The sequence below is a fragment of the Schistocerca americana genome, chromosome 3, assembly GCF_021461395.2.
Source record: "Schistocerca americana isolate TAMUIC-IGC-003095 chromosome 3, iqSchAmer2.1, whole genome shotgun sequence".
NCBI lineage: Eukaryota > Metazoa > Arthropoda > Insecta > Orthoptera > Acrididae > Schistocerca > Schistocerca americana.
This window is the reverse complement of record NC_060121.1, coordinates 134,651,906-134,669,972: the sequence shown is the minus strand read 5'-3', so window position 1 is coordinate 134,669,972 and position 18,067 is coordinate 134,651,906. Positions and strand designations below refer to the sequence as shown.

Below are 18,067 nucleotides of genomic sequence, written 5' to 3'. Positions count from 1 at the left end.
CTACGAGCCGGCTGCGAATTGTCAGGGCTGTCACATGTGTTACTGCCAACCTCTGAATGTAGAATGGCTAACGTGGTGTCATTAGTGTAGAACACCACATATAACATCTAAAATTTTCCTGCCCTGATGGACAGATAGTATGTTTCAGATGTCTGGCGAATAAATGAAGTCATCAGCCTGGCTGGACACTTCAAAGCATATTGGCCTTTAAATACATTCCGACTTTTTCTGTTCTATAGCTGCAAATGGACAACAATTAAGAATGTGTCACTTTTTTGTCTTTCTTTCACTTAATTTCTTTATTCTTTCTACTTTCTGTCTCATGTTTGTATGATGTCCTTTTCTGTTCACTTGCTCTTACCTCTCTTCTGTAGTAACTTTTACCTTTCCATAGGGTGGTTTGATGGCTTAGTGGTGAAGTGCTAGGCTATATATCCAAACATCTTTGGTTCACTCTGCAGTCAATCACACAATTTCTATCTGTAAATTATCACTTTTTTGCGTTTAACAATGTTTCTTAGTGTGAAAGATGCAGAGTTGCACTGTAGTCAGATACTGTCTTAAACTATAGGTCTGCCTATAACTGGTTGAATAAGTCAGTTCAGATGTTGGAGGAAGGTAAGGATATACCACCTTCACCTAGAAAAAACAACTGTGTTGTTCAAATCAGCCTTCAGATTGATGACAGCTTTACCTTTTTCAGCAGTGTCTTATGACCCAGTGATTTTTTGCTGTAGAACAACCACTTCTGTAATAATTCTCACCATTCATTTTTCTGTTAAAGTATTGTCACACCATTTGTTTTTCTAATGATGATGCAGTGAATTGTAACACTTTGAAGTAGTTAATTGTTTGCCCTATTGTCCTTACTGATTTATTCAAATCTGTTTCTTACAGTTTAAGTTTTTCTAGTAAAATAAAGTACACATACACATTTAATTTGTTTAATGTAGGTATCTTGTTAGACCATGACCGCTGTCAATGTCTGTGTGTTACATTACATATGAGAACAATTCTCAGTATGTACTGTTCATGTATAGGAATAGATAGGGAAAACTGAAAATTATTTTTGACACTTAATAGGCATATCCAATTTGTTGGTTCAATGTGCTTTATTAGTTTATTTATATACTGTATCTTTTACATCTTCTTCAGCATTCATTCATTGTTCTGCATATATAGTGCACTGTAAAAGATATTATCAGCTAATTACATAAACAAACAAAGTAAATGTATGGTTAGCCCTCTGTGTAAAGAGTATGCAGTTCTGCACACATATTGTCCATTGTTCATAATCATAAAACCATATATTTGTTATGGGATGAGGGATGGGGGAAGGGAGAGTATCGAGAGGCAGAGGAACATGAAAATTTTTGAAACAAATGGTTTAATGCTTGTAGTTGCATTTTCATCAGTTGTTTGATGTCTGACAAAATTGAGTAGTAGTTCTGATTAAGTTCCTAGATAAATTGAAGCTAATTTATTTATTCTGATTAGTCATCCCAAAATTGTCTTGAGCATAGGCTTACTTGAAAGCAGTGCTTGGAGTATTGTAAATAACAGATATTGCCTCACTCAAATTTTTAGATACTTTACTCTCTTCTTTGCTGTTTAGGTGATGGACTTTGCTGATCCACCCTCAAAAATGGACCTGTACAAAGCTGTGTTCCTGAGCAGTAGTGAAGATGAATCAGCATCTGAAGATGAACGTACTAATACAAATAAGTCACCTAGTCAGTCTGCAATTACTCAACACATTAAATTGGAGCCAGGCATCACGAGAGCAGCTGAAGAAGTACCTGGTACTTCATCATTTGGAAGGTCATCTTTTGCAGCAACAGAACCGTTGAAGCAGACACCAGCAAGCGCACTCAATATTTTGAGGAATACATCACCACCTCGAGGGATTTTTTCCAATCTAGACCTTGATGCAATTAATACTCAAATTAAAGAAGGAATGCAGGGAAAGTCTTGTGATTTTAATCTTGGACTAAGCAGAACAGATTCTGACCCAGTACGATCCTCTGAAGACACTGTTAATGCTGATGCAATATCAGGAGCAAAAACAACCACAGGAGGTAGCAAACCTGCACAGGCACAAGTAGATGATAACAGTGCAGCCATGGAAAGTGGAATGTATGGACCCTCTCTACCAAGTACACCTATTCCCCATGTAACTAAAAATACAAAGCTAATATCAGAGTCTAATCTGACAGATGAACTGTCATCTTTCATTTGGGTTGAGAAGAAAAATAAAACTTCACGCAGAGAGAAACATAAGAAGGAACATAAAAAAGCATCAAAACATAAGAAACATAAATCAAAAAAGCATAAGAAAAGTAAACATTAATTTAATGTATAATAGTAAATGTGTACATATATGTAAAGTAAATGTCGTGTTGATATCGGCCTATCATTACCGTATGATGATTTCCTGTTGCTCAATATTTTCATCTTTCATGGTACTGGTGTGTGTGTGTGTGTGTGTGTGTGTGTGTGTGTGTGTGTGTGTAGGGGGACACGTGTTGATTACTTGTTTCAAATGTCATTAGTTTGTGTACGTGCTGTCGTGGTACTAGACTATATTTGTAAATTGTAATAGTGTAGATACTGCAGGCAGAATTTGTATGTTTCAAGGAATGTATTACTGGTCTCTCACCTGAAATTAGTAAAATTTCTATCTGGAAAAATATTTAAAAAAAAAGTCAATTAAAATAATCTTTTGGCTCTGTTTGACCACATATGTTTGAGTAAGAGAACAGTTATGCGGCACATAAAATTTTCATTTTTTTAATGTGTCAATTACATAATGAACAGCAATCCTTATGATAGTCCTGTGGATAGTTGTGACGTGTATTAGTGGCAAGAAGTAATATGCAAACAAATGTGTCAAGGTCAATAATAAATACACATTTCTATTTCAAAATTTGGTCCATTAGTTGCTGCCATAAGTGATTTTAACTCACATTGAGATTTTATTGCTGTAACTCTTTTTATACTGTTGATCTCATGTTATAAAAGGTGTTGTAACAACCTGGTCAACTGATATGGAACTGAATCCTCTCTATTCTTATCATGTCTTCAGATTACATTTGTATACATTTAGTTCCCATCTGTCCCCACATGTGCCTGATAGTGAAATTTTTTTTTTAAGTGGTGCAGTGGGGATGAAAAGTAGATTGACATATGTGGATGTCCCCTTGCATATGAACTGCTCTGTTTGTTGATTATTGAGACTTCTCAACCTGCGGAATATTGTGCCCAAAATGTGTTTAGATAGTGGGGGACGAGGACAAACATGACCTTCCAGCTACTAAACAGAGTAATGGAAGTATTGACTTGTGATCTACATCATTCTGAACAAAATACAAGAATGTTCAGTTCATTCCACTTAAACTTCTCAACCAACAAAAGGGATTGATTACCAGCTTGTGGAGATTGGGCAAATGTATGATCCTTACTACTGCTGGCTTGTTATCTGTCATAGGTGTGGATCACACACCACTTCATTGTGCCCCACAGCTGTGCTAGCTGAATATAAATAGGTTACACTAGTGATTTTACAGTTGAAATTCTAAATGTGGGAAGTTTGCAAATTAAATGTAAGCAAAACTGATTTATAATGGTAGACAACAGTGATATTTAAGTTTTGATGAACTGATTATTTATTCATCAGTGAAAAAAAAAAAAAACAAGAAGTGGAATGGTAACCTCACAAAAAGAAAGCAGACATAGTATCAAATAAATTCATTACTATTAATTGTATGGCAACTATATATCACTTGAGAAATACAAATACAATATAACACAATATGTATGTAATTAAAAAATTTACAGATGTATTATTTATATAATTTGTCACATCTGCTGTAAGGCCCAAGAAATCCAAGGGGTTTCCATGGTATGAATTTTTAATGGCACTCTTCCACCATTTGTGTGACAGCGTGTCTCGGAAACCCACTGGTGCACTCTTGAGTGATAATCTTTCCCCATGTGTATGGTAGGTTACTGCATCTCCCATGGTTCTTGATCCTGTTAAATGAACTCCATGTCCTGTGAGTCAGATCAAGTTCCCATGGTTTGCTGTTTGCATGGAGCTCTGGTGGTGTATTTTTATACCATGTCACCTCCAAGTTTCATGCAGATTGAAGTTATTGTGCACCAGGTGCTATGTGTTCTGAGTGGGAGATTTCTGAAGTGGAGTCTGTTGATTCGGATAGCAGGTATGTCCTCATCAATTGACAGCTGCTGGTTGTTGCAGATTTTCTTATATTTGCCAAGAAGATTATTGTTTCTTCTCAAGTCAGGTGGTGGAATGCGGCACAGGCAGGTAGTCAAAATATTGGAGCAAACTTGATTGTGCCAGTAACAGTCCACATTGTTTTAGTTGTGTATCTACCAGACTTGTGTTGCTGCTTGGTCATCAATCACACCTCCCAGGCTGATAATATTATATCCACATTAAAGCTTGTGTATATGTGATTCAAGTGTTGGCAGATTCCCTCCATCAACTATTCATTGTAAATGCCTGTAATATAAAGTCTCATTGCCCACCAACTACTCATAAACTGTTAACAAATACATACAGGTAGTAGCTCTTTAAATCAAAATTTCCATGCTGTTCAGTCTGACACTTGTAAAAGGTAAAGACTTCCAACTTACTGCCAGATTCTAAGTTCACACTCCTAGCAATTCTCTAAGCACCACAAAAGTTAAAGTATCGAGTGACCGCTTTGGTGCTAGTCACTTGAGTACCACAAATCACACACACACACAAACACACATTACTATACCGCTGTCTCAGGAGAATGTGTCCTCAGTGCATTTGCGTGTGACCTTTTATCGCCTCATAACCAAACCAAACTACAAAGGCTTCAATAACTTTCACAAAATGATCCACTGTAGTGACTTACATGCAATAAATACATGATGAGAGTAGCTCCTCTGTTCGGCAGTCATTTTCCAGCCTCAGAGAATAACTGAAGCCTATTAGTTCATTTATGAACAATGAAATTGGACATTCTGTGCACATACACTAAACACTTATTACATGGCCCATTCAATAAGGAGTATCTTTTTATGCTCTTTTCAATGGTATTTTCAGAAAATGCATGGGTTACACCAGTTATGAATGACTTGCGTCTTTATTTATGCCCAAATGAATATTTAGTTAATTAAGTAAGATAGCAAACTAAGAACTATATGTATGACATGTGAAAAAATAGGACAGGGTTATAGGTACAACATTCTGCATTCATGAGGAGTGTACTTTTCGAAAAATTGATGTGTCGCATATTTGCAGAATTGGCTGTAATTAAAATTGCTATAATTTAGGCTATGTATTATAAAGCGATGCGAGACAATCAGTGGCTATAGCTGACTTCCTTAGCTGTTGTCTGACACCTTGACTATAATTCTCTCTCATTGTGTTTACTAATTATTAATTTTGGAAGAGTTATCTGATAAATTTCTTATAATTGTGCTGACATAACGTCTGTGATTTGTGTCATACAATTATTATCATTCACGTGGCATTGCATCCGCATTACAGTTGTGATCACCTTGGTGTATTTAGATTTATGATAAGACATTCCTATGACTTACTACTTAACATCTGAATTATTGGCCATAGCCATTTACCCTAAAAGTTGTAAAGTCTGCCACGTTTGTCGTGCTCATCTTTGACTATACTCCAGCTGCTTTTTGTTCCATTCAAGTCTTTCATGAAGCCCAGTCAACATCCAAAACAAAACTACAGGTATGCTGGCCGGTCCTGCCTGCTGACAATTCCTCCCTTTGTCCTGTGATAGCTTGGCTTCTTCTTACAGACTGTTCTATAATTCGTAAGATCCTTGAAACACTATTGTCACTGTGTTGATTGCTGAGCAAATGAGCTGTCTGAAATGTATCAGATGTGTACTGATCTTTGTTCAAGTCCCTTAATTGAAATATGATGTCACAAAACAAAATGAAAAAAAAAAAATCTTCTCTACATTTCAACAGTTTCTGTAATTTACTACACTTTTTCCAGTGTATGGGAAGTTTTTCATTTGGCGAGCTGTTGAAATCATTGTAAAATGTACGCAAACGGTTACCAAAAAACTGCTCCATCTGGTGTTTGATTTAGAATGGGTGCCTTTCGGGCATCCCATAATAGGGAATTAAATGATGCAAAATAAGGACTGTAGGTTTGCAGACAGTCCAGTGCACTTACATCAATTTCTGCCATGTCTGCACTACAATATGGAGCTAGTGTTTTTATGCAGTTGCAACAGGGGCTCTTGACTTGTGAACCAATAGTCTGGCCAGACTCTTTACATAAGTCTGCAGTAATAAGTAGCATTAACAAATATCTATAAAGATCCAGAAAATTGTTTCCAATATTTTGTCTGCTGACAAACAGGCAGTGTCCAATGAAGGCTAAAGCATCTCTTTTCAGTCTGTTTCATCACTCCACACTGGCTCTTTCATTTCTGCTATTCATTTATTTTCTTAAGTGGCAATGTGTTGCAGAAAATTGTCTGCTCCACTTGTTGTGTGCAAGAAGATCATTGTGTGTTTGAAAGTCTCCTCCCCCGCAGTGGGGTACGTTAAGTTGTGTCTTTGTTGGGACCATTAGTTGGCAAAGCTCTTCAAGTGGATTTTCAGAACATGATAAATTGTGCCTCCTGAAACTCCCAAGTTGTCAACTGTTTCAGTTTTTGCTTCCACTGCTTTACATGAGCAGTCGCCTTAACCACCTTGGCTATCCAAGCACACTCTCCATCTGATTCAAATCCTCGAGTTATTTCACACGACCAAGTAGCTTCCCTGTTCATTTACCTTCAGTTGTGGTTGACATTCTCATTGACATAAATTTGAACATGGATTTTTCAGTACTTATTTTAGTGCAGGACACCAAAGACCATGTCTGTACAAACAGACCTGTCATGCAAGACATGAGCTTTGCTATCACACCAGCAGTCAGAACCATGATGACACAGCACACATGCTTGATATGATAAAGTATCGCTCAGCTCTGGCAGTTTAGGGACTCTCGATGTCGACTCCTTACTGAGCTCTGCTTATGATTCAGTTATCTTTAGACTTACATGCCAAAATTTTATAATGTACATTCCTTGCTGATTAGAAATGGCATATTCATTCTTGAATGAGAAGTAGGAAACCTGTTAGGTCACTCCATTCCTTTTCCCTTGCTTTAAAAACATGAAAAATCTCTTGTTTATGTTCACCACTCGGTCAGCAGTGTTGTTGAAACTTATTCAGTGTGCTTTTTTTGTTTGTTCAAAATATAAGTACATGATTCTTACTGGTTTGAGAGTCACCAACTGAATTTCACACAAGTATTTTGGTCAGATGCATAATTTTTGCAGAAATAGATTATTTGTTTGTCAAGATTCCCTACCTTGGGTTGAATGTCATAGGGCTAACTTATTTCTTGCATTATCTACCGTATTTACTCGAATCTAAGCCGCACTTTTTTTCCGGTTTTTGTAATCCAAAAAACCGCCTGCGGCTTAGAATCTAGTGCAAAGCAAGCGGAAGTTCTGAAAAATGTTGGTAGGTGCCACCACAACACTTCTGCCGTCGAATATATGTAGCGCTACACAGGCATGCTTTGTAAGCACAAAGATAAATACTGGCGCCAAAACCTCTGCGTCAGTTAATAAATTTTAACAAAAAAAAGGTGGAAGACGAGCTTTTTTTCTCCACCCCAAGTTTCCACCACTGCATTTTCATACATTATCCAACGAAGTACGAGGGTCGGTCAAAAAGTAATGCCTCCCATTTTTTTTCTACTTAAAGAAATTAAGTTAAGTGAAAAATTTGAATTTGGCGCCATTTCTCAAACCTTCTTCTGCAATCCACTGCAGTAGTAACTTTCTGTGTCAACAGGTGGCAGCACAGCAGAAGTTTGTAAGATGGCCGACATCGATGTTCGTTTGAGACAGCGTTGTGTGATTGAATTCTTGAATGCAGAAGGTGAAACGCCCATAAGCATTCATGAAAGACTGAAGAAGGTGTATGGTGTTGTGACAGTGGATGTCAGCACTGTTAGACGATGGGTTCGTCGTTGTAAGGAAGCTGAAGGGCAAACACCGTTGACTGACGAAAAGCGGAGCGGCAGGCCGGTGAGTGCAGTGACTCCACACAACATTCAGCAAGTTGATGACATCATTCGTGGTGACCGTCGGGTGACTGCAGATGAAGTGTGTCGCATTATTTCTCTTAGTAAAGGCAGTGTGATCACGATTATTAAACAATTGGGGTACTCAAAAGTTTATGCACGGTGGGTTCCAAGAATGTTAACCGATCAGAATAAAGAGGCAAGGAAAACAATAGCCTCCCAACACTTGCAGCGCTTCCGTTTGGAGGGAGATGAGTTTCTGAAAAAAATTGTGACCGGGGACGAAACATGGGTGCATTTTTTTGAACCCGAATCAAAGAGGCAGTCAATGGAGTGGCGTCACACAAGCTCGCCGAGGAAGAAAAAATTCAAAACTGTGCGATCGGCAGGGAAAGTTATGGCAACAGTTTTCTGGGATACAGAGGGTGTGATTCTGGTTGATTTTTTGGAGCAGGGATGCACAATAAATTCTGTTCAATACGTCACAACCCTAAACAAACTTAAAGCACGTCTTCAGCGAGTTCGCCCAACAAAATCAATGGCAGATGTTCTTCTTTTGCATGACAATGCAAGACCACACACCAGTCGTCACACCTCTGACGAGATTGTCAAAATTGGATGGGAAGTTTTGCCTCATCCCCCATACAGCCCTGACCTGGCACCATCAGACTTCCATCTGTTCGGGCCACTCAAAGAAGCTCATCGTGGGATTCATTTTGAAGATGAGGAGGCCGTCAAAACATCCGTGCGTCAATGGCTTAGGAAGCAGAGCTGTGATTTTTACCATGCTGGGATACATGCCCTTGTTCAAAGATGGACCAATACTGTAGAGATGGGCGGAGATTACATTGAAAAATGACAAAATGATCCTCAATGTTGTGGTTTTCAACCTATGTAATTGCATTTAAATTTCCTGACAATTAAACGTAGAAAAAAAAATAGGAGGCATTACTTTTTGACTGACCCTCGTAAATGCAAATTCCATATTTATCATATTCGAATGTAGCAGAATTTCAATGTACTACGAAAATCCGACTGGCAAGACTGTTTGGGATGTTTGTCAATATGGCCAACTCTACGTTCTGAATTTTTTCTTACCTGTGAGAAGAGTTGGTTGCTAATAGGAACCTGATGAAATGTGAATCACATGCAGTATTCTCTTCACCATAAGAATAATACAAATATAAACATTTTGTCATGTATTCTTTCGTGTTTGCTGCTATCTCATTTAAATCCTGTCTGCCTAATAAACTACGAAACTAGAGTGAGACAGCAGCAAACGCGGAAGAATATACGTATCGTGTCATGCTTATATTCGTATTATTCTTATGCCTAATAGTGATACAGTCAGAAATGAAGCACGGCAACTGACTAGATTTTTAAACCTAAGATGACTAATTTCTGTGCAGAATTTGATGTACTAAAGAAGCGGCCACAAAGATTTTCAAACTCAGAAAAATGTTCGCCTAACTCTTGTTCAGAACATGTTCTATCATACTCAGTCTATTATTTGGTTCTTGTTGATCATTATCAAAGAAAGCAGCAGTGTAAGTAACAACAAATAGCAGTCTCTTGCCATTGTTTCGCTAATGAGACGATTCCTCACTTCTTCTTCTTCTTCTTCTTCTTCTTTTTTTATAGTTGTAAGCCCGATAGCGCGCACAAAAGCAAGCCATGCCTCGAGCGGCGACAGGCCGTAAACACACACTATCAGAATGCGACAAACAATGCATGACACAGTACAGTAATGCATTTTCAGATTAGAGTGACGTAAACACCTATAACAAAGAAAACGGCACTTATCAGATCAAAGCAATATAAGCAATCGATTCAAACCAGACGAAGCGGGTGAAAAAGGAAGGGTACCGGTATAAATACGGACGGAGCGCCTGACGCATAGCAATGGCTACCTGGTAAAGCTTAACTGCTAACCTTACGACTCGAACCAAACTACTGTGGCTGTATCGTCATTCATTCGACCTAAATTGTCTCATATTACAATGGACCAACTTTGTTTCGATTTGGAGGTGTGGCCTAAAACTTTTCTCTCCCCTTGAATTTCGAGTCTTAAATTTCAGGTGCAGCTTAGATTCGGGAATTTTTTTTTTTTCCTTTATTTCAAGTCTCATTTTTCAGGTGCGGCTTAGATTCGAGTGCGGCTTAGATTCGAGTAAATATGGTAGTATCTGGTGTCTAATTTTGTTAGCCATTTAACTTAAGGGAAGTAGAGTGGTGTTTCACATACATGCACCTAATTTGGAAAAGAAAATGAATAAACAAACACTTGAAGGGGGTCTTGCAACTGTTCTCTTCTGAGACTGTGCAGAAAAAAGGAAAAAAAAGGAATAAAAGTAGAGAAGCCCAGCACTTGTTGATTGGGCAGCTTTGCAGTATTTACTATTTTTTTCTCCCTTTGTCATTTTACTCGCATTCATCCTCTTGATTTGGTAAATTTGTGGAAGACATAATTTTTATCGAAAGTTTCCTTAACCAACTACGTATTTGTGAACTCTTTGGTGTACTTCTATTAGAATTAGTACCTTTACCACGTTTCGTTCCTTGTTGGCTGTTTCCACAGACTTTTCTTAAAAACCATTTCAGAAGGATAATGCTTTCTGTTCAAGTCCTTATTTGTGAAATATAAGCACATTTCCAAACACAAGCGAGAAGAGATTGTAGCAGCAGATACAAAGAAACAACACCTGGTGTTCACTGTAAATCTTCCATATACCTCCTATGTGAATAACTTGCTTCAGAATGGTTCGCCTCCTAAAAATTGTCGACTGCAGTTACTGTCTCCACAATCCTTGGCCTGAACATATATCAACTTCCACTTTGGCACATCTGCATTACAGCTAATTAGATAGACTGTTAAAAAAAGTTGCATGTAAAGTTTTGTTTAATATTATAATAAACTATTTCCTGAATATTTGACATTAGCATCTATACTCGCGCAATTGGCAATTCAAAGTGGGCCAAAATTTGACTGAAAGCCTCAGTAGCATTTGATTTGTCTGCTATCTATGTGGTCACCACCAAATTTCACACTGACCCCTCCTCAAAAAAGTGTTGGTGAACTTTTTGGTGACAGGTGACAAGGTCTCTACAGATAAACAAAAACTTGAATCAGATAAGGTTAAGGAAAAATTTCAGCCATGTTCTTTCCAAAGAAATCATTTTAGCATTCATATTAACCAAGTTCAGGAAATCATGGAAAACCTGTAATAGAATGGCTGGACAAGGATCATGACTCACCACTCCTGAGTAAAGTTCCAGAGTCTTAATCACTGGGGCAGCTTCTTGATCATTATACCCAACACATTCATGCACTAGAAATTTTATAATTATACATTGCATATCATGCAAGTTGCTCCTCCTCTCAGTTCTTGGAATCCACAAAACGTAGTTATACAGACAACAGACTTATTGTGGGGTACCTTTCATTCTTTCTTACAAATCTGTCAGTGGAGGGAAGTCCGCCTCCATAGTGCAGTGGTAGTGCTACCGCCTACCACGCAAGGGGGCCCGGGTTCAATTCCCAGCAGGGGACTGGGTGTTGTGTGTCCTTCATCATCATTTTTATCATCATTGACACGCAAGTTGCCGAAGTGGCGTCAACTAAAAAGACTTGCAGTATGGTGGCCGAACCCCGAAAGGAGATATCCTGGCCAATAAATGCCATACAATCACTTCATTTCATTTTACTGCAGGGAAGTTTCTTTTATATTGTACCCCGATCCTTAACCCACAGTTTTTCACATCTGTCTACTAGATCTCATATATATGTGAGGCTCAGAGAGGTGGTGCAATGGTTAAGACACTGGGCTCACAGGAGAGCGGTTCAGACCCCTATCCAGTCATCTAGATTAAGGTTTTCTGTGGCTTCACTAAACTGCTTATAGGAAATATCAGGAAATCCTATCTGAAAAGAAGGCTATGTCTTTATTCCTGTATCATCTTAATCCAATTTGAACTTGTATGCTGTGTCCCAGGACATCAGTGTTGATCTGATGTTAAACACTAATCTTCCATTTTCTTAAACACTGTTCTTCTAAAAGGTTCCAAGACTGATTTTATTCCTGGCATGTAAATGACATCAGTGCAGTAGCTATGATGGTAGTTGGAACTAACAGGTATGAAAACAGATGTGCATTGAACCACAGTTGTGAACAGGCAGCATTAAGTCGTGGATGTGTGGTTGTAATGTGTGAACATTGCTGTGTCACAAATTACATTGTAACATCATCTCTAAATCGAGTTTTCAAGAAATTCTACAAAATGTTCTGTAGAAGAGAAAAGTGTGTTTAAGGCTTGTCCCACCCACCTGGACTCCCAAACAAAAAGACAACACATGGATGACTTCTGCAAATGGACTAAAATGCAAAGTGTGGAAAAAATCATCATGTTTAACAAGACTTGGTGTTATCAATACAAACCTAACACAGAAGGACAAAATGCAGAAATTAATGAGAAGGGTTAATGCTTTGACTATGTAGCTAACATTCAAGCCCTTGGCAAATGAGTTGAACAGCATCCCAAAGAAGGACTCCTGTGACAGTTTCACATCATTGTATGAACATTCTGTGCATTGTACTTGAGTGAGAGGAGACTGTGAAACACATGAAGCATTAAAACCACCACGTAGAGTATCAAAGTCTATAGTGCCAAAAGCATTGCAGAAATCCAAAAAGGACATAATAGACACCTCTCATATGTCCATAGCTTATTTTAGTTCATCAGTCAATTTTATAAGATCAGTCATGCTGTGGTTTTTCAGAAACCAGATTGGTATTAATAGAGAAAGTTGTTTGATGTTAAGTGGCCGGCCGGGGTGGCCAAGCAGTTCTAGGCGCTACAGTCTGGAACCACGTGACCGCTACGGTCGCAGGTTTGAATCCTGCCTCAGGCATGGATGTATGTGATGTCCTTAGGTTAGTTAGGTTTAAGTAGTTCTAAGTTCTAGGTGACTGATGACCTCAGAAGTTAAGTCCCATAGTGCTCAGAGCCATTTGATGTTAAGTAATTCATAAGCTGGTCGTGGACTATGTATGCTGGTAGAATGCAATTGGCCCTGTAATCAGAAGATTCTTTGGCAGATTCCTTTTTGAGTAGAGATTTCATGAGTCTCTTTTTCAAGGCTCTTGGGAAGATGCTAGAGGTCAGAATGGTTAAAAATATTGGTTTTTAATGGGCAGTAATGGATCAACAAGGATACTGAACATTTGTATTGTAATATTGTCATGTCCTGCAGCTGCTGAACGAATTTGCGCTGTTGACTTCCTAACTGCGTTAAGGCTTACTGGCGCCAGAAAGAATTTTTTGTCTGTACCAACCACTGATACTTCAGAGGTTGATGGTTTGCATCCTTGTGTATTGGTCAAGTAGAGATGTAGGCATGGTGAAATACTCATTTAGATCCTCAGTGGGAACTAAGAGGTTCACCTGTAGACTGAGGTATGCCTATTCCTAGACCTCGTCAATTTTTCCACAAGACAGATGGTCCATGAAAGTCTTCAGTTAATGAGAGGTTGTACCTGAGTTTTGTATTTCACACTGACTAACTCAGTTGCTTGTAGGTGTGATGATTCCAAGAGGTTGGGAGCCATTTACATTTCCTGTGTGCTGCATCTCTGGTACTCAATAAGGTGTTGAGTTGATAGGTAAACCATGGTGCAGATTTTCTTATGACTCATAATTTTTATCAGAGCATGTTTATCATATAAATTACTGAGTCTCTCAGTGGAATTAGACACTTTAAAATTTATGTCAAAGTTATTTCTTGCCATTCCGTGCCAAGAGATACCACAGGCATCAGCTTTAAACTCAGACATCTTCCAGTGCTTAAGATCTCTAAAAGTGTCTACTGGTGGTTTGTTCTTTGGACATTGCAATGAGTAAGTCATGAACGTTACATCATGAGCAGATACACCAGGTGCAGAGATTTGATCAGTGTGAATTACTCTGTTTAGAGCCTTGGCTGTGAAAATATCTATGGAGATATGAGTGTCTGCTGTATGATGAATTGTCCCAAGTAGAAGCAGTGTAAGATTTTAGCAGGAAAGTATGCGCTTGAATTTTGAAACTGAAGAACTGTTGTGTAGAAAATTTTTGTTCAGCTACAATTATGTATTCGTACAGAGATTCAAGACGTGGGATTGTGCATTCAAAGCTAGAGAGCTGTCCAGTTCTGAGTGGATTTTATATCACACAGATAAGATACTTTCTGTTCGGAGGTGTAATTTCAATGAACATGTATTCAGGATGTTTGTCCTCATTTTTGGATGTGAATATGACACTGGGGAGTAAGTTTGGATGTATATGTGCTGCCACACTGCCACCTCATCCGATATACCTGTCATCTGTCAGAGGGACATAGCCATCGAGGCTTATAGAAATGGAAGTAGTACTCGGCTTCAACTGTGTCTCCAACAGGAGTATGACATTAAAGCTGACCTGAAATATTTTCCTGAACTCAGTCAAGTGGGCTGTGAAAGACTGCACGTTTGCGTGCAGGATTTGCAGCATACAACCATTGCAAATCATTTCCAATGTAATGAGCAAACAGGGACAGCAGTTGCCCTGGACTCTGGCATAGCTAGTGACTTGCAGTATATGAGGGGAATGGAGGGAGGAAGAGGGTCCCATAGGCAGGTAAGGGGGGCTGAAGGAAGCATGGAGTTCCAAGATCACTCACATTTCCCTAGTACTAAGTGCAGTAGTTGACACAAAGACAGCGGAGCAGGAAGCAGGAGTATTTGTTATGAGGGAATATAACTGAGAATAGTGACAATTTTAGAAAAAATTTACCCTCTATATTAAAGGATGAAAAGTGGTTAGTGTACTGTGCTATTGGGTTGGGTTGTTTTTGGGGGAGGAGACCAGGCAGCGAGGTCATTGGTCTCATCGGATTAGGGAAAGATGGGAAAGGAAGTCAGCCGTGCCCTTTCAAAGGAACCATTCCCGCATTTGCCTGGAGCGATTTAGGGAAATCAAAGAAAACCTAAATCAGGATAGCCGAACGCAGGATTGAACTGTCGTCCTCCCGAATGTACTGTGCAGTTCAAAGTGAAAAGAGAGAAGCAGATGATTTATAAGGCCAATGCTGCCAGCAGAGAAAAATAGTTTTAATAACTACAAGATTAATGCATAAAGCTAACAATTAAATTAGAAATTACTAAAACAACACCAAGTGCAATTTTGTTCTGGGCAGTTTAAATCAAGAAGATGAGTAAGTAATGTAACCAAGGAAAGAGTAATAATTAGAGTGTTACTATTGCACACACAAGGTAGAGAATTTTGCAGGAAAATAGTTAGTGTTAACAGTAAATAAAATTAAGCAATAGAGCAAAAAAATGGCTCTGAGCACTATGGGACTTAACATCTATGGTCATCAGTCCCCTAGAACTTAGAACTACTTAAACCTAACTAACCTAAGGACATCACACAACACCCAGCCATCACGAGGCAGAGAAAATCCCCGACCCCCTGGGAATCGAACCCGGGAACCCGGGCGTGAGCAATAGAGCAGACAAGGATAATATGTGAAGGCACTAGTACAAAGATAATTATAGAGTTACAATTAAAACAACAATATGCAAAGGCACAGATAAAAAGTTAGTTACAAAATCCATACAATTTCAAAATAGTATTTAGAGTGCAAGCATCTGTTTTGAGCAAGTATCTATTTTTGATGTACAGGGATAATATTTTTAGCAAAATGTATAAATTTTAAAGTTTGTGACACTACGTAGCTGAAAATGAAATTAATTAGAAAAACAGTTATAGGAAATAAAATAACAACAGCAATAATAATAATAATAATAATAATAAAGAGAAGAGATAGGTTTTATTCTCCATAATAAGAACATTTTAAATGGAATATTTGCTTCTGCAAAAACTTAAACAGTTTTATCTGACACAGTCTTTGCTTATTTTTTCGTTTTGGTTCTATTTAAGCTTTTAGGAAATGATGGTTTCTCTTGAGAAGCAGTATGTTTCTCTGTTTTGAGGTGCCTCTTCGCATTATTTTCATTTTCCCGCCCAGTTCGATAACTACAAAATCTGCAGAACACTAACTTTGAAGTGTAGTCTATAAGCCCCATTTAGCACACAAGTTTTGTGGATGTGAACTGATGAATTTTCTTTGGATTTTTCTCAGTGATGATAATTTTATGTCGTGTTTTGGAGAAACATGAATTTGCTCTGGTAAGGTCAGAATTCTTCTGAAATACTGATTTTATTTGTTTCGTATTTTCTGTGTCATCTGGGATATATATTTCCATGCTTTCTATGGGTACAACATTCACATATCTTGATAACTGAAGAAGAGTTAGGAATTGTTGTGTATTTTTTTAACTTCCAATTGGATGTATTGAGGAGCTCATATCTGCAGTTGATGAGCTCAGTACATACACTGATAGTATTAGAGAGTAATTTGTAGTGTAATTTTACTTGGATAATCAAAAAATAGTGTTTGAAACAATGACCTTAGGAAAGCTACACCCTCCCACCCTCAAACACCACTGAGCCCCCTTGTGGTGACCTGCAAAGTAGGATTAATCATACAGAGCTAAATAAGGTGGCATTTCCCCCATAATTAATACATGACAAATATGCTAGAAACTTATAATTTTTCTCATTCAACTTTTTATTTAGTGGACTTGAGAATCTTGTACGTGAATCATGTTCTGAGGTGATTTCAAATATACTGAAGGGTTGTTGAAGATTCTTGGGTTTTTGTGAATAGTTGCACATTGCTTTTGATGAAGATGGTTTAAAGGAGTTACTGTGGTCATGTGTGTGTGGGCTGTCTCTGTCATCTATTTTTGACAAAAGCTTTATTGGCCGAAAGCTTATTTTGGACAGTCTTTCTGTTGTGCCTATCTGTGACTCAGCAACTACCTTTTCATAATATTGTTACATTTCACCCTGAATTTTTCATTATTTGATTTTTAGATCTCTAAATTACATTGTGATATTTTGGCTGTTTTTCTATATTTTTCTATGTTACATATTTTCTGTTGCATTTCCATGTTTGCTGATTCTAGATGTTACTGAAAAGAGATTGTGAGTTCCAGTCTTTATTGTCTTGATAATTAAGTGCTGTATTGATGTTTAGTGATAGGTTTTGTGGATAATTTATTTTTAAGGTGTTCTGGACATGTGAGGTGTTTTGGTTAACTTGGTGTCGTGGGAGACTATTTTTAGACTGTTGGTTGGATTTTGGTGGTGCTACTAATCAATGCATAATGGAGAAACCTACAGTCAGTCAGAGAGAGACCAGGACAGCACATTTTTGAAAAGTAAGAAAAGAAGAGAGAAATTAAGTGCTATGGAATATTCTGATTCAGAGTTCTTGTCAATGCTGCTACTCAGGGGAGTGACAATGCAATTAATAGTGGTTCTGTTATTATGGCTACTAACCAAGTAGCGTGTGCTGCACCCAGTAATGTTAAACTTTAAATTCAGGAAACCTCATTGTTGTTATGAATGAGACAGAGGTCGTACTTGAGGTATTTCAGACACATCTGTGGTTATGTTTGTGTGCTAGAGATCCTTGCTTCTCTAGCTTGTCATGTTCTGATTTAACAACAGAATAGCAGTTCAGTTTCTGCATTTACTTTTGACCAGGGATTTCTAAATGAATTGGTGGCATCCTTAGGTGAGAGATTAGAAAATGGATTGGAAGATAGCAACAGACAGCAAAGTCAAGAACTGAAGAGCACAATTTGAAAAAATAGAAACTAATAACAGAGTACAGTTTGAACAGCTGAGGGAGAATAGCAGGATTGGTGTACAGGTACTTAGTGAGAAATAGTAATCTAATATAACAGAACTTGAGACTGATATGTGAGGACTTAATGAGAAAATAGAAAATAGTGTGAAGAATTTTGGTGAGAAGTCAGGGGAGAGAATAGACGTAGTACAAGAAAAATAACT

General features: G+C 38.0%; 1 protein-coding gene across 2 annotated transcripts in view; it reads left to right on the top strand.

Moving 5' to 3' along the window:
• The window catches only part of LOC124607162 (G patch domain-containing protein 1 homolog), a 43,472-nt gene extending 39,744 nt beyond the window's left edge, over positions 1–3,728 (top strand). For both annotated transcript variants that reach the window (XM_047139374.1, XM_047139375.1), the window contains exon 8: positions 1,616–3,728. In XM_047139374.1, coding sequence (XP_046995330.1) covers positions 1,616–2,350 — 735 coding nt within the window. In that variant the 3' untranslated portion in view covers positions 2,351–3,728. The remainder of the gene's footprint in view (positions 1–1,615) is intronic.
• Positions 3,729–18,067: the final 14,339 nt, after the last annotated feature.